Genomic DNA, 17,355 nt, shown 5'->3' with positions numbered 1-17,355 from the left:
TCATATCTGGAGGCCATCCCAGCCGATTCTCCTGCATTCTTCTCGCTAGATTCACATCACCATGAAGACTTGCCCTATGCTGGATTCCAAGGCAGCTCATTGGGGAGATCCCACGCTCACTGGCTCAGCCTTTGACTTCAGGAGTAAGTTATCAAATCGATTCTTTGTGGTTGTCCTATGCTATCCTTCCCTGTTACCAGAGCTGACAGCTATCTGATGTTGCAGGCGATGCTATTACTACACCATCCCACGGGATGCTGGAAGCAATCGCCGGGGCCACGCTCAATGATGATGTCTACGGCGAGGACCAGCTAACACAGTCCTTCGAGGAGCACATGGCGAGCATCTGTGGCAAAGAAGCAGCTCTGTTTGTTGTATCCGGGACCATGGCCAACCAGATTGCCTTGGGAGCACTGTCACGACGATGCACAGGTGTACTAGCAGATGCTACCTCTCATATCGTACATTTTGAGGCCGGTGGCCTTGCCAGTCTCTCCGGGGCATCCATCCAGCCCGTGCGGCCGGCGAACGGGCACTATCTCACCCTTGATGATGTGGAACGACACGCAGTGACCACCAACATGATAGAACGGTTGCCCACCAGCATCATCAGCCTCGAGAACACGGCTCACGGCAGCGTAATCCCGCTACAAGAGCTCCGCAAGATGAAGGCTTGGGCCGACGAGCAGGAGATCGCCATTCACATCGACGGTGCGCGGGTATGGCACGCCGTGGCAGCCGGGGGCGGTACTCTAAAGGAGATCGCGGCCTGCTGCGACGTCATGACCCTCTCCTTCGGGAAAGGGCTCGCAGCGCCGATAGGATCGGTCATCGTGGGCCCAAGGGACCTTATAGCAAGGACGAGAAGACTGCGCCAGAGCATCGGCGGCGGCGTCCGCAAGGCTGGGGCCATTGTGGCTGCGGCTTGGCAGGCCATGATAGAGAATTTTGGCCCCGGCGATGTCGACACGCGGGGCATCATCCAGAGCACACATATCTTGGCGAGAGCAGTAGCCAACATGTGGACCTCCAGAGGTGGTCTGCTTCTCCGCCCGGTCATGACGAACCTTGTCTGGCTCGACTTGAGGAGGGCTGGTCTCGACAAGTCCAGACTGGACACGGCTGCTCAGCACCGTGACATACGGATCAGGGCACCACGCATCGTCCTGCATCACCAGATATCAACCGATGCTATGCGACGACTGGAGGCGGTGTTCGAGGAGGTGTTGGAGAAAAAGGCAAGCCAAAGTCCGTTACGGTCAAGAGCGGAGCGAGCAGGTCTAGAACGCCTTTAGTCAAAATAGATACGCGGAGTTGTTGGGTCATTGCTGTTGGGCCATATTCCATGGATCAAGGGGGTAATTACTGACTATCTGGGGTTCATCCATCCTTCAATGGGCAAGATCGGCTATAACCCAGTCTTGTTTCTATTTTTAGTCACTGTTGCTCCCATCGGGCCAGGAAGCTTGGACCATCGCGCCACGGGACATGATCCGTGCTTGACAGCATATTGCCTAAATCAGCAAGACCCCGCCAATGAACCCGTCCCTCTTTGCTTGTCTCTTTTTTAGCGTCGGGTGTATCCGTAGACATGGAGTAAATACAAGGTGCCTTCCGCTTATGCTGGTCTATTGTGTGCATTTCAGAGGGCGGTGCATGCCTCTCTCAGCGAGGTTCCTGGAATAATCGCCCTGTGGAACTCATCACTGATTGGTCTGGAATCGACGAGAGTCAACCGCTGGTTCTGCCCCGAGTACGGAGGTAGACACAATGGTTCATTCCACAACAGAACAGAGCCGCTCCACGGATGGCCAGTTCGCGCAACCCTTGAGACATGTCGCAGCGAGGTGTGTCTTTAGGTTCAACACCATCGACTAGGTAGTTATATGAATGTTGCTAGTTTTTGGCCAGTTGTCCTTTCCCGGACTCGTCTGATCTGTGACTGGCATAGCATCCCTGCCGCCGGGGACCTAGCGCGGCGCCTCATCCGTCTCGCCAGACGGAATGTGTAGTCATGTAGTCATCTGCACGAGGGGCAGTGAGCGCTCAGGAATAGGACGATCCGTTAAGCACAAGATGGATCAAACTGTGTTGCGCTTGCGGCGACCATTTCGTAACTTATCCCTTTTCCCTTGGGAGTGACAGCAAGCCTCACGCGGGAATAGACTTGTCCAGAATGGTCAGCCACCGCCCCTCTGGCGAGCTTGGAACTTGCCGGTGCAGGAAGAAATAAAGATAGGAAAAGATTGAAGAAAAGAAAAAGAAGAAGAAAAAAAAAAGGGGGAGGTTCTGATGTTTCAATGGAGCAGGGTTGGATCGGAATGATGCCTTATTAAAGCTGTTGTTCGACCATGCACGCGCCACGACGCGCAGCCACAGCTCAGATAGTGGCTGGTGACTCTGCCTGAAACTCCTCCATCCACTCCTCGCACATATGGTTGTTAATAAGAGAAATTCAGATAGAATGAACGGATATAATTTAGAAGTACCGAATGAGTAGACGAGATTTCGGCCAGTAAAACCAATATTTGGCCACTACCTTTACCATTGTACAGTTCAGATGTCCAAGGTACTACATCGAGCTGCGGCAAATGTGTGCCCATTCTCACCCACCGTATCTGAACTGTCTTGGTTGGCAAGAATGCTGAAAGACTGCACAACCTGACTTGAGATGCACCAAATTTTGCACCCAATACTTATCTTATCAAACAGCTGCATCTTCCTGTATGATATTGTCATGAATTGTTGATCCATCGACCCCGTTGAGCAAGTTGATATGTGTTGGCCTAAATGAGAATGGGTACAGGGTAGGATACGTATTCAAACCCTACTCTGTAACCCTCCCAGTACTGGTTTTAGGCCCATCGACACATCGTCAACTTGGTTACGTTTGCTGAAGAAAGGATAGGGAGAGACTTTTTCAAAAAAAAAAAAAAAAAGATCGTCTACTGGATGCATCGGATCAGGTTCAACAGCCACTGAGATTGAAGTCATCATCGTCTGTCGCTTGCAACAAGCACTCTAGCATCATACATTCATGATAGCTGAGGCCTCGCTGATCAGGTTACTGACTCTGCCCCCGAAGGCGCCATATGTCAAGAGTTCCATGTTGGCAGGAGTCTTGTTGGTATTACCATCTGTTGTACTACTCGTAGCGAGGCAGCATTCCATTTCGCTGTGCAATAGGTACTGATGATTTCATCTTGTTTGCCCCGCGCCCAGTTCGTGTTCCGCGGCGTGCATGTGCACACAGCCGGTAAGAAACGGTATCCCCATGCGGCTTTCACCATTTCTCGTTGGTCGTTCACGGGCAGAGCGTTCTCTGTAGAGAGACAGACAACTTCGGGGGATCGAACCCCGGTGAACCAGGAACATGTGCCAAAATGAGGAAACTGCAGCCTTGATCAAGGTGGAAAAACCAAAGCAGCAGATCCGTATTGAATACTCCAAAGCCAATGCACCATCCATCCCCCACGCTATAGACTACCTATTACAAGTATGATTCTTGAAGTCAGCACTGCCACCCGGGGCCTATGGGGCACACACGGATATATGCATGGATGCGTTGGACCCGCCATCAGCCTCCTCCCCGGCCTCATCGCTGCACCCTCGAGGCCAGGATTGCATGCATGCCGCCAGATCGAGCTCAACCCTCATATACCCCTCCTGAAATACCCCTCCATAAATACCCCTCCTCAAATACCCCTCCTTGGCCCTCGTTTTACCTCTTCCAACCCTCTCGCGACTCCACGATCTTGACCTTTACATGTAAAGGCCATCTCAAGATTCTCCAGCGTCTCTGTCTCTCCTCCGCCTTGCGCGACCCGCTTCTCTCGTTCTCCTGCTGCCAATTGATGTCAAGTATCCCCATCTAACTTGTTGTTATTTTGCCAAGATGGTTATCAGCACGTAAGTGAAGCTGAAACCGCCCTGCCCTCTTTGCAGTCATGTATAGTGATGGGAAAAGCCAGGGCTGATTCGTAAACGGATGATAGCTACCTCAAACTCGAGTGGGAAGGCCCTATTATGAAAGATGGCAAGCCCACCGAAACAATTAAGAGTATGTGTCTCCTCCTGCCCGTTCCTCCTTTCTGGTTCCCTTCCCCGGCAACAAACCTATGGTTGCTTTTGCGATTCCTTTTTGCACCATCGATGAAACATGATACCTAGTCAACTCCTGCTACCGCTTCCGCTGACGGAGGACTTCTCTACAGCGCAGACTGGCCAAATCAACTTGACCGTGTACGATGACGTTACCCCTATGACGGCCGAGAACTTCCGTGCTCTCTGCACCGGCGAGAAGGGCTTCGGGTACAAGGGCTCCTACCTACACCGCATCATCCCGGGCTTTCTACTGCAGGGCGGAGATTTCACCCGTGGCAATGTACGAAAACACCCACCGGATAATACCTGGCTACATACTTCTCGTCAAGAAGCTAAACTCTTTTCTCTGGTTTAGGGCACAGGCGGGAAATCCATCTACGGGCCTAAGTTCAAAGACGAGAACTTTACGCTGAAGCACCACAAGCCTGGCATGCTGACCATGGCCAATGCCGGGCCTCACACGTAAGGTCCCCTCCCCCCAATGCAATCTGCCAGCAAGGCAAGAGGAAAAGGAAGAGATCGTCATTCTAATAGATCCCGATTAGAAACGGATCCCAGTTTGTCATCACCACGGCCGAAACTTCTTGGCTCGACGGCCGGCACGTCGTGTTCGGTGAGGTTGCTGATGAGGAGTCAATGGCTGTTGTCAGGGCTATTGAGGCGACCGGCTCCGAGAGTGGCACTGTCCAGTACAGCAAGAGGCCCCTGATTTTCGAGTGCGGTCAGTCGTGAAAAAGAAAGTCGTTTCGGCGCATTTCGGCGTCATGATATGATGTGCATGCAGCCTTGGACAGAAGCCTTCGAGACAGTTCATAGGACTACTGTGGAGGATTTGCTTCATGAGGTCTCAGACTGGACACGGGAAGACAGTAGTCCATATATACATAGCAGCAGCATATCGAGCAAGTTCAGTCCAAGTGTATTTCCCTCATATGGAAGACGGGAATGCGGAAAATGGGGATGCAGTGTTCGTGTTATCTCTACTTTCCATCGCAGGCTCCCAGGCCTCGCTGGTCCAATCCAAGATACTTGTGGTCATATGAGAAATGGAAGCAGAAAATAGCACATTCAAATGCTCTATCCTTTGATCGTGTAGATCAGATTATTCTATTATTAGGGAAGTGAGGACCATCATGGAGCACACCAGGTGCAAGTTATAGGAGAACGAGTTGGCAAGGCAAGGAGGCAGGTGTTGTGCCAACACCCAAACCAGTACACATGTCGACGAAAGGATACTGTATCTGACTAATAAGATGTTCAAAGTCAATCCCATAGTCATCGCCAAATGTTCTATCTGTACTGGGCGCGCCTCGTTTTCTCTATTGATCCAGAGCTTGACTTTGACACTAGACTCCGGTGTTAGTATAGGAAGACGCAAGAGATGGCTTGGCCGCGAGTGAGAGGCAGAAATAGAGACTTACCATGCTCCAATACGCGCCCCTCAGCCTGAGCAGCTCAGAATGGCTGCCCTGTTCGAGCACCTTTCCTTCTCCCAGCACGTAGATGACATCAGCGTTCTGAATGGTCGCCAGCCGGTGCGCTACGGCGATCGTCGTCCGACCCTGCGCGACCCGGCTCAAGCTAGCCTGCACCTGTTTCTCGCTCTCCGAGTCTAGCGAGCTCGTCGCTTCGTCGAGCAGCAGTACGCGCGGGTTCCTGATTAGGGCGCGTGCGATCGACATCCTCTGCTTCTGCCCGCCGCTGAGGCTAATGCCCTTGTTGCCGACCTCGGTTTGGAATCCGTCCGGGAGCGAGCTGATGAAGTCGTAGATGTCGGCGTCGCGACAGCACTGCTCGAGCTGCTCGTCGGTCGTCTGGTCGGGGTCGACGCCGAGGAGGATGTTGTCGCGCATGGTGCCGGAGAACAGGGCCGGCTCCTGAGATACCAAGGACAGCAACCGACGGTGTTCGGGGATGCTCGTCTCGCTTATGTCCTGGCCGTTGAAAAGGATGCGGCCCTTGGTGACGTCGTAAAATCGCTCAAGAAGCGACACGATAGACGTCTTGCCGGAGCCGGACGCTCCAACGATGGCGGCGAACTGACCCTCTTCAATGGTGAGGTTGATTCCTTGGAAGATGGGAACGTCGCGAGTGGGATACTTGAAGTGAACATCCTGGAACTGGATTTTGATACCGTTCTGGGTCTCAGGAACAACGGGCCTCGACCCGAGTGCCATGTCTTGATGTCGAGTATTCCGGAGGTTGAGGATCCTGTTGGCAGCGGCCGTAGCCTGGGCAGCGTTAGGCCCGAAGCCGAGCCACTGGCCGGCCGACTCTCCGCCCTGAATTACAGCCATGTAGGTGATGAAGAAAGCAATGATGCCGTACTCTCCCGAAGAAACGAGCCGGCCGCCGTACCAAAGGATGAGGGCCTGGCAAGCGAGTCCGACACTGTCGGAGAAGGCAAAGATGAATGTAGGCCAGGGGGATTTCCGGTACGCCGAGGTCAATTGACCTTGGAGCAGTTTCTGATATCGTTCGCAGATGGCGTCCTCGAGGACGAGGGCCGTGACCGTGCGAAACGCGCCGACCGCCTCGGCTCCGAACTTTGAGCTCTCTGAGAACACGGCCTCGTTCAGGGCAGCGAACTGCAGCTCGTAGCGAAGCTTATAAAAGGTAGCCAAGCAGGTGAGCGGCAGGATGACGCAAAGAGCAACGAGCGCCAACTTCCAGCCGTAGATGAAGGATATGATGACCGCGCCGAGGAGTGAGAATATACCCACCAGGACCATGCACGTGTTGATCCCCAGAAGCTCCTTGAGGGACGTCGGATCGCTGGAAAGGCGTGCCGTGAGCTGACCGGTTGAGTTGCCGTCCTGGTCAAAGTACGATGTCTTCTGCATGAGCATGGAGTCAAAGTACTCGCGCCGATATACTGAGGCGATGAAGTGCTCGACGTTGGTGGCCACTATGATGACAACGAAGTAGCAGATGCCCACACCGATCGCGAGACCCACCCATACAGACGCCCAGAACGACGAATCGCCTCTCAGTTCCTGACCGGTCTTCCCGAAGATGGATATGACATTGCCGAAGAAGTATGCTTGGAGAGGGATGGCGGATGCCGCACCCATGGAGAAGATGATGGCGATTACGTATAGTGGGAAGCGGCTCCTCTGCTCGTACAGAAGCTTCCCGAATCCATTGAGGATGTTCTTGTCCTTCCACTGCGCATCGTGGTTTGCACCCGAAGGGAGGTCCCCCACCGAGGACGAAGCGGCCTTGGTACGATCTTCCTCGCTGCTGACCTTCTCCTCTTGTGTCCCGAACAGCCCCTCGGCTCCGTCATCGTCTCCGAGGGAGAGTTTCTGGGCGTGAACCAAGCGATAGTAGGCTCCCTCGGGATCCGCGAGGAGCGACTCGTGAGTTCCCGCCTCGGCGACCTTACCGTGGCGGAGCACGACGATCCGATCGGCGTTCTTGATGGTGGAAAGCCGGTGGGCAATGGTGACGGTAGTGCGACCTCTAGAGACCCTCTCGAGAGCCGCCTGGACGATCCGCTCGCTGCGGATGTCGATCGCGGACGTGGCTTCGTCGAGGATGAGGATCTTGGGGTTGGCGATGATGCTGCGGGCGATGGCAATCCGTTGGCGCTGGCCTCCGCTGAGCTTGATGCCCGAGTCTCCCACTTGGGTGTCGTACCCCTCAGGGAGGCGGTCGATGAACTCGTCGGCAAAACTCTCCTTGCAGGCTTCCTGGACTAGCTGGCGCTTCTTTGCTTCCGGCTCGTCTGCCCATTGGGTTCCCGTCAACCCAGCGGCGACGTTGCTGTATATGGTGTCGTTGAAGAGGAATGGCTCTTGCTGGACGAGCCCGATCTGCGATCGCCACCATTTCATGTCCAGATCCGTCATGTCTTTCCCATCGATAGTGATGGAGCCTGAGAGCTCAACAGGGGGGCTGAGATCGTCCATCTCAATGGAGGGCCCAGTACCTGCTGCTGACGGTGGTTCTGCATCGTTTTCTTCTCCTTGCTGCGGTTTCTTCGCGGGTGGTTTCTTCTCTACCGTTTTGGCGATGATGTGCTGCCTCTGCAGGGTGTACCAGCCTTCGATAAGACCAACGATTGTGCTCTTGCCAGAGCCACTGGGGCCAACGATGGCAGTGTTCTTGTTGGCCACGATACGGAGGTTAAGCCCATCCAGGACCTTCTTGCTGGGGCGGCTAGGGTAGGCGAACTGAACGTCGTTGAAGACAATGTCGGTGCCAGGGTTCACGGAAGGATATCTAAGCGTGCCAGCCACCGGCCTAGGGGCATCGATGACCGCGAAGAACTCGGATGCTGCAACGATGGCCTTTGAGATAACGATGAGGGGTGTGGACACTTGGGATATGGAGGATCTGTAGGTCACAACGCCAGTCAGCAAGGCCCGTGATGACAGACGAAACTTGAAAATAAGAAAAGATCCATGGGAGAAGAGGAAGAAGAGGCCACGCACACCATGAGCATGACGCTCATCAATACAATGACGACTGTGCCGACGGTGTCGATACGGCCATTCGAATACTCCCTGCTGCCAAACCAAAAGGCCAGCGCGAAAGCGACCTGGAAACTGAAAAACACGAGCCCCGTCTGGATAGCGACGAATGGGCTCGTCCACACACCGGCCTGGCGAGCCTGCTCGACCAATCCGGCATACTTCAGAGCGATACGGTGCTCGGCGCCGCAGGAGGTGATCATGCGGACGGAGCCTAGGGCCTCGGCCGCGACGGCGCCGGCCTTGGTCTCGGCTGCGGTGAGCCTCCCGTGGCCCTTGATGATGATGGGCAGGAGGATGCCGAGGACGACGAGGATGAAGATCAGGACGGAGCTGGTGACGAGAGTTACAGACCAGCTGTAGACGAAGGCGATGATGATGGCCGAGATGATGGTGGCTGTGTACTCGAGAAAGGTGCCGAGTTTCTCGGAGACGCCGATCTGGAGGATGTTGGAGGTTGCCGTGATGGTGGTGGCCGCCGCGCCGGGGGGCATGGAGTCGAGCACATGGATGGTCTGGCCGAGGAGGCACTGCATGTAGTCAAGGCGGATGGCCGCAGATATGCGGATGCCGATGATACGGAAGCAGAACTGGCATCCGGGTTAGTTTCGGTGTTTGTGGAGTCCCTAGCACCGTCCCACGGTCATGTATGGCTTAATGGGACATTCCAGACAATTACGTACCTTGTTGATGTAGTTGAGCCCGAGGCGGGCGATGAACAAGCCGGTGATGTACAACGAGCCCCTGTTCATGGTATCGTCAAAGGCATCCTGCGTCTTGCCATCCGGAGCATCAAAGCTGCTGAAGTTCTCGACCAACTGGCCAAAGACGGCGACCATCAGAGGCATGGTCACACCGGCGGCGATGCTGGACAGTGCAGCGGCCACCAGGAAGATGATGTCCTGTCGCTTGGCGTAGGTGAAGACACGGACGTAGTCCTTGAGTCCCGCCTCCCTCTCGCGCGGCGGATCCTCAATCGCAGGAGAGGCGACATCACCACTGAGGCGAACACAGTTGAGCTCGCTGTCTTGCGATGGGCCTTGCGATGGGTCAGCGAGGGGAGGACTGCCGCGGCCAGTCTTGGTCCTGTTGAATATCCCCATGCTGACTGATGGCGCTGACGCTGCTGCTTGTGATTCAGAGATGTTGTGATGATAGGCAGGGTCAGAAACGCTCCAGGGCAAGGCGACGATGAGCAGCTTCCACCGTCTTTCGGGGGCGCACTTGGTCTTTCGACCCTGGCGACGGAAAGAAGATGGGGACTGAGCTCAGATCTATTGTTGCGACGCCTTTCTCGGATTACAGCGTTTGGAATTGGGGGGGGGGGGGGGCCACGAACGTTGTTACTGTTTGGAGTTGAAACGCGAAAAATGCACGAGGACGGTGTGGTAAAGGCCACGGATCGAGGAAATTACGACTCGGCAAAATTTACCTAAGCAAGGACCCGGGGAAGTTGGGGGCGAGTTGCTTGATGCATGCAGAAGCAGGCAATGAATGATGCACGCGTGTGGATGTTGGTTGTTGGTTATGTCGGAAGGTAGGGTTAAGCTGAGTCTTACATTAGCCGTGCAAAAGTTCTATTGAATTGGGCCCTGTATAATATTTAAGCTTTGAATTAATAAATCAAATAAGTTAATTATAAAGCTTTAATATAACGCATATATAACCCGAGCGCCGCAGTTAATTAAGCGCTGTATTTTTCTAACCTCCTTTATAAAAATTATAATAAAAATACTATAAATTATTTAATTAATTAAAATTACTTATTATATTTTTTTTAAATATTATAATTATTACCTAATTAGTTTTTATGTTATAATTGAACTTATTAATATATATATATAGTGACTTGGCCAGGCAAGTAAGTTAGCTAGATATATTTATACCTCTTAAAAAAATAAAAAAATAAAAATCTTAAAATTTTATATTTAGCTTAAAATAAGTACAAACTTAATATTAAAGTTATTATATAATATATTATCTTTTTTTAATCTTTGAAAAAACCTAATTAAATTCCTTATAAGGTAATATAAGAAAAAAGTATTTATACTATATACTTAGCTATTTCTCTATAAAGGGATTTTTTTTTTAAAAATCTATAAAAATCAGTTTTATATTTTATATTAGGTTAGGTCTATAAAACTTTTTTTTCTATGTTTCTAGCTATTTTATAGAGAAAGTTAGGTTATATAAGGTAGGTTAATTCTAGGTGCATAGTATGCTAGCTAACTGTTACAACCCCCGTCACACGAGAACTCGCCACTGCCCTTGCACGTGACCCCCAGGAAAGCAACCAATCACAAAAGGAGCGACCACCCGTTTCGCTCCAACACCCAGGAGCGACTTTCTGATGTCGCTCCCTCGAAGAAGGAGCGACTTTTCAATGTCGCTCCCGTACAAAGAGATGTAGTATATAGAGTCCCTCATTCGCACATTTCCTGTCAATCTAGTTCTCTAGCTTTCAATACAACTTGATTACTCAAGAATACTTCTTGACATTATCAGACGTGATTCGCCACCCTATACTCAGTACGCCACGCCCCGTTGCAACTGCCAACATAAACCCAAGCAGGTTACGGTTTACTACGTTGGGAACCTTGACCGTCACACGTTGAAAGCTCTTGTTCAGTTGCACGCCGCGTCACGCTGAGCAATAACGAAGTTTCGACAACATGCCTGTCAAAGGTACTACCGGAGAATCCTCCAAGGGAATGCAGCCTCAGGACTCCCCACCGAAGGATCATGAAGAAGACATTGTCCGAATGTCCGATTCAGATGAAGACGATGACAAAAGAATCCGAGTCTTACATGAGCGTGTCAAGAGCCTCATGACGGTGGTCGAAAGTCAGCACGGAGCCATTGAAAGAATGAAGGAGATCGAAGAAAGAAACCTCGCCCACTTCGAGCTTAGCAAGGCACAGCAGGCGGAAGAAACCGAAAGGCTCCGGAACAATAACAAGAGCCTGCAGGAACAGGTCGACAAGCTCGTCGGAACCTATGAAGAACGGAACCGACACAGGAACGAACAAATCAACACCATCGAAAGTCTTGCCAACCAGGCCAATGGAGGGAAAGATCTCGGAGAAATCATCAAGCCTCACAAACCAACCAAGTTTGACGGAGACCAGAAGAAGCTCAAAACATTCCTGACGGAGCTACGCACCTATTTTCACTACTATCCCACGCAATTCTTCAAGCACGAAAACCGTGTCAAATTCGCTGGAAGCTGCCTCACCGGAAGCGCGCTAGGATGGTTCGAACCATTCCTGAGTGATTACGTCCGAGGAAGCCCGAATGATGTGACCATGAAAATCTTTCGAGACTACGACACTTTCGAAGATAGGATGAAGAAAGTCTTCGGGGAAGTGGATGAAGTACAGGCGGCCACTGATCGACTGATGAGACTGAAGCAAACAAAGGCTGCATCTGAATATGTCGCCAACTTCCTTCAGATAGCCTCCAGGATACCTTGGGATGAGACATACTTCAAGGATAGGTTCTATCGGGGTCTCAAGGAAGATGTTAAGGACGAACTCTGCAAGATCGACAAGGCTATGATGACATTGGATAACTACATGGAAACGGCAGTCAAGATCGACAATCGAAACTTCGCAAGACGCCAGGAGAAGAAGGGGAACTACAACCACCTTCAAGACAAGGCTAAGAACCAGTCCAACCAGGGACAAAAGAGACAGCCTGACACCTCTCACGGCACCGAACCAGGACCCATGAACATGGGGAACGTTCAGAAAGGTAGAGAGAGGAAACCGAGAGACATCAGCAAGATCAAATGCTACAATTGCGACGAGTATGGGCATTATTCGTCTAACTGCGAACGGTCGAAGAAGCCAAGGAATCAAGGTAAGAAACAGGTTAACATAGTCCAGAACCAGGACAACGAAGAGGAACCTCGAGCAATCAGAACGACCAAGCCTAACCACAAGAGTCTCGGGTGGATACATTGCTATGACGACAAATGCATCGACCACTTGGACGAAAAAGTAGTCAATGCTATCTTCCCGAAACCTACCAAGGAACTCGGTTCTTCACGAACGCGTACGGTAGCCATGGCACGAAAGACTCCAGTGGAAAAATATCTTGAAACTAGTGACGAAGAAAACGACCCTGATCTCTACGAGCAACGACTACCGTGGAGGAGCCAGGAATGCGAACAAGGATACCCCGAAAACGACTCCAAGGGACAGTCCGAACAAGATTCAGAATATCTGTCGGACACGGAAGGAGTCACAAGTAAAGAATTCCGATTCTTGATGGAACGAACCCTTCAAGGAGAGAGCAGGAAGTCTCGACAGGAACGACGACGACTATCGAGAGACAATGCAACACTCGGGAACCCAAACGACGAACGCCACCTGTAGGAGGGCCGCAGGGGGGCGGAATCAGGGGAGAACTCCCTACAAAGGCACTCAGAAGTGCAGAAAAACCCGGACGACGACAGAAGTCATTCAACCTCTCAGTACGAATACGCGGAAGGGAGTATAACGCTTTGGTAGACAGCGGTGCAGAAGAGAACTACATGGACCCCGAAGTGGTCAACGAACTTGGACTCAGATGGAAGTACAAGAAGAAACCGTATAGGGCCGAGAACCTGGAAGGACAACCGTTTACCTCGAATGGAGGACGAGTAGACCGAGAGATTGATCACCTCAAAGTCCAAATCGATGAAAGAAATCAAGGAATCACGTTTGATGTGATTGCCATGAGCCACGATTTGGTCCTAGGTTACAAATGGCTGCACAAGTACAACCCATGGATCGATTGGAGAACTGGCCAGGTGCGACAGTGGGACGACGCACTCTCCAACGATGACGACGAGTCAAACGATGAATTGAGATCTCAACCTTCTACCGACGACGACGGAGAAGAATGGCATGAGGAAAGAACCTCCTCACCACCCAAAGGGACACGACATATCAGTGCGAGAAAGGAAGCAAACCGCACTAGAAGAACCATTGCTTTCGTCAAACGCAAACTCAAGCAAATGGATAAAGTCCTCGAGCTTCAGAAGAAAGCTTTCGAAGAAGGACACACACCAACCGACAAACAAGAAAGGCTCAAGCACATACCCTTGCAGTACCGAATCTATCGGAAGCTGTTCGAAGAAGAACTGGAAACCGGACTACCAGAACACAGCGAATGGGACCTCGAAATAGAGCTAAAGGTTGGAACAAAACCAAAGTTCTACCCCATCTACAACCTCAACGAAGTGGAACTACGAACGCTGAAGGAATACCTCCAAGACATGCTGAGAAAGGGATACATCCGAATCTCCAAGTCCTCGGCAGGATACCCAGTCATGTTTGTACCCAAGAAGAATGGAAAACTCAGACTCGTTATCGACTATCGGCAACTCAACGACATCACCCTCAAGGATCGAACGCCGTTGCCTCTAGTCACGGAACTACGAGACAGACTACACAACAAGAAATGGTTTACAGCTCTAGATCTCAAGGGAGCTTACAACCTTATCCGTATCAAGGAAGGAGATGAATGGAAAACAGCATTTCGAACGAAATTCGGACTGTTCGAATACGCAGTCATGCCCTTTGGCTTGACGAACGCACCAGCGGCATTTCAACGAATGATCAACCACGTGCTGAGGGAACATCTCGACGACTTTGTGGTATGCTATCTGGACGACATCCTAATCTTTTCGGAAACAGAAGAAGAACACACGGAACACGTCCATAAAGTGCTCAAGGCACTCCAAGACGCAAACCTACTCGTCGAACCCGAGAAAAGCACATTCCACACGCACGAAGTAGAATTCTTGGGACACATCATCAGCCCGAACGAAATCCGAATGGACCCCAAGAAGATAGCGGCCGTCAGAGATTGGCCACGGCCGAAGAACCTCAAGGAAGTGCAATCCTTCATAGGATTCGCAAACTACTACCGAAGGTTTATACGCAACTTTGGGAAAATCGCAATACCATTGACTGAACTCACAAAGAAGGAGACAAGATTCATCTGGACCCCAAAGGCAGAAGAAGCGTTCCAAGCACTCAAGGACGCAATCCTGAAAGAACCTGTTCTAGCCACATTCGACCCCACCAAAGAAGTCGAACTAGAAACTGATGCTTCAGACTATGCATTAGGGGCCCAAGTTGGACAACGAGATGAGAACGGCAAGCTACATCCAATAGCCTTCTATTCACGAAAACTACATGGAGCCGAGCTCAACTACCCTATCTACGACAAAGAATTTCTTGCAATTGTCAATGCTTTCAAAGAATTTCGACATTACCTCCTAGGAAGTCAGTACAAGGTCAAGGTCTACACAGACCACAAGAATATATCCCATTTTGCAACGACACAAAAACTCAGCGGAAGACAACTCAGATACGCTGAATACCTCTCTGAATTCGACTATGTCATCATCCACAGGAAAGGATCAGAGAACGGACGAGCTGATGCTATCAGCCGACGAAGTGATTTCAAGACAGAACAAGTTATTGTGCAAGATCAAATCTTGCATCAGACACCAGAAGGTCACTATGAACAACGACAAGTAACCTACATCCAGCAGGCAAAACTCATGGAAACTCGAAGAATCGCCTTCATCGACAAGATCACGGAAGGAGAACTATTCCATGGGATCTACGAACACAACCAGGACATCCCAGAAGAAGACAAAACGGGGAAAATGCAAGTACCAACGCACCTTCAAGAAGCTCTGGTCAAACACATCCATGAACACAGATTGCACGGACATCCCGGAGTAGCCAAGATGATGGAACGACTCCAACGAACCTATGAATTCCCGAAAATGAAAAACGTGGTAAGAACGGTACTACAACGATGTGACTTGTGTGCACGCACCAAAGCACGACGACACAAACCTTACGGCAAGCTCAAGCCATTGGAAGTCGCAGAGCGACCTTGGCAGTCGATCACTATGGATTTCATTACCAAATTACCGATATCAGAAGACCCCGCTACAGGAGTACACTACGACAGCATACTCGTAATCGTTGACCGATTAACGAAGTTTTCCTATTTTCTACCATTCAACGAACAGACGGATTCCGAACAACTTGCCTACATATTCATGCGAAATATCGTTAGCATACACGGAATGCCTGACGAAATCATCTCTGACAGAGGATCAACATTGGATTCTAAGTTCTGGAAAGGCCTCATGGCTCAACTAGGACTGCACCCACGAATGTCAACGGCCTACCGACCCCAGGTAGACGGACAGACGGAACGAGTCAACCAGATTGTGGAGACATACCTACGATGTTACATCAACTACGAGCAGAACAATTGGGCGAAACTGCTGCCTATGGCTCAGTTCGCTTACAACACCTCGCTGCAAGAAAGCACCAAGACCACACCAGCTTACGCATTATTTGGTTACACACCGGACCCGTATAAAGACTCATACAATGGAATCCAAAACGTCAAAGCAATCGTCGAAGCGGACAAATTGAGAGAACTACACGCGGAACTGAGGGCAGAACTCGAGTTCGTGCGAGAACGGATGAAGCGCTACTACGACCAGAAAAGATCGGAAGGACCGACTTTTTCGGAGGGAGACATGGTCTACCTATCCACAAAAAACATCGAAACAAAGCGCCCAAGCAAAAAACTCGACTTCAAATACCTCGGACCATTCAAAATTCTCAAGAAGCTCTCAGACAACACCTACAAATTGGACTTGCCACCGAAGGTCAAGCTCCATCCAGTCTTTAACATTTCATTACTTGAATCAGCAGAAGGAACAATCAAGGTCGATACAGGCTACGACGACGACATGGAAGTTGAAGACGAACGAGAATACGAGCCAGAAAAAATCCTCAATGCACGAAAAAACGAGGAAAAGGGAAATCGATTGGAATACCTGATCAAGTGGAAAGGGTACACCGACGCCGAAAACACCTGGGAGCCAGCCAAACACCTCATCAATGCCCAACGTTTGCTGAAGAACTTTCACCAACCACCGCGTCGAAACCAGCGGAAAAGCCCAAAGAATTCCAATCGATAGTATCCAACACATCCGGTGGAAGCTGAGCAGCATCCAGGGAACCCGCCTCAGCACCCTGACGCTCCTCCGTCTCAAGACGCTCCAATTCATCTAAATCTTCCGCCTCCTGCATCCCGCGACGGAACAATTCGGAGCTACGCTCCTTCACCTTATTCCGCATACGCCGAATCCGAGCCAACCGGCTCACCGCCTCAGATACTTGCGTCTGCAACACAGACAACTGAGCTTGAAGACCGATCAACGCATTCCCGGCCGCCTCCTCGTCTGCCTCTAGCTTTTTCTGCTGTTCCAGCAGCCGCGTCACTAAGAAACAATTGAGCATCAGAAGACGCAAAACGGCGCGAAGGCTGACAGGAACTCGCCACCAAGACCCCGTCACATGCTTTCCGTTGACGAATGCATTCTTTGCAACGATGGGAATCGTCTTCCGTCATCAGACAAGGGATTTTCGCGCGGAAGCAACGAGTGCAAGGCATATCAGCAGAAACCCCGTTCAAATCAATAAAAGCGCAAAGCGCCGAGTTTTCACTTTCCTTGCGATCGGAAACAGCGGTGCGCTGTCTGCTACGACGTTTCGAGGTACTATCTGTCATCCTGTTATAATCACGGAAAGGAGGGAAGATAAAAGGACGAGGCACCAACCAACAAGGGAAACAAAACCGAATAACAGGCCTTGAGGACAAGACCATGGGAGAGGGGACATCGTGTTACAACCCCCGTCACACGAGAACTCGCCACTGCCCTTGCACGTGACCCCCAGGA

The 17,355-nt window shown here is 51.0% G+C and overlaps 4 protein-coding genes across 4 annotated transcripts; 3 read left to right on the top strand and 1 right to left on the bottom strand.

The window, feature by feature from the left end:
• Positions 1–61: 61 nt before the first annotated feature.
• On the top strand, positions 62–1,295 carry MRS44_009503 (uncharacterized protein; the record flags this gene model as incomplete). Its single annotated transcript, XM_046284417.2, has 2 exons — positions 62–143; positions 226–1,295. The coding sequence occupies 2 exons, from the start codon at positions 62–64 to the stop codon at positions 1,293–1,295; spliced, it is 1,152 nt and encodes a 383-aa protein (XP_046124362.2).
• Positions 1,296–3,895: 2,600 nt separating this feature from the next.
• On the top strand, positions 3,896–4,836 carry MRS44_009502 (uncharacterized protein; the record flags this gene model as incomplete). Its single annotated transcript, XM_046280409.2, has 5 exons — positions 3,896–3,909; positions 3,996–4,060; positions 4,215–4,384; positions 4,460–4,566; positions 4,650–4,836. 5 exons carry the CDS (start codon positions 3,896–3,898, stop codon positions 4,834–4,836), a joined length of 543 nt encoding a protein of 180 aa, XP_046124363.1.
• A 587-nt stretch (positions 4,837–5,423) lies between these two features.
• MRS44_009501 (uncharacterized protein) lies at positions 5,424–9,685 on the bottom strand (the record flags this gene model as incomplete). The annotated part of the gene is made up of 4 exons (XM_046273230.2): positions 5,424–5,450; positions 5,526–8,445; positions 8,544–9,172; positions 9,266–9,685. The coding sequence occupies 4 exons, from the start codon at positions 9,683–9,685 to the stop codon at positions 5,424–5,426; spliced, it is 3,996 nt and encodes a 1,331-aa protein (XP_046124364.2).
• A 1,569-nt stretch (positions 9,686–11,254) lies between these two features.
• Positions 11,255–16,593, top strand: MRS44_009500 (uncharacterized protein; the record flags this gene model as incomplete). The annotated part of the gene is made up of 2 exons (XM_065621315.1): positions 11,255–12,957; positions 13,101–16,593. The coding sequence occupies 2 exons, from the start codon at positions 11,255–11,257 to the stop codon at positions 16,591–16,593; spliced, it is 5,196 nt and encodes a 1,731-aa protein (XP_065477387.1).
• Positions 16,594–17,355: the final 762 nt, after the last annotated feature.

The sequence above is a fragment of the Fusarium solani genome (assembly GCF_023522795.1).
Source record: "Fusarium solani strain SB1 chromosome Unknown bctg00000005, whole genome shotgun sequence".
Lineage (NCBI taxonomy): Eukaryota > Fungi > Ascomycota > Sordariomycetes > Hypocreales > Nectriaceae > Fusarium > Fusarium solani.
This window is presented reverse-complemented; position numbering and strand designations above follow the sequence as displayed.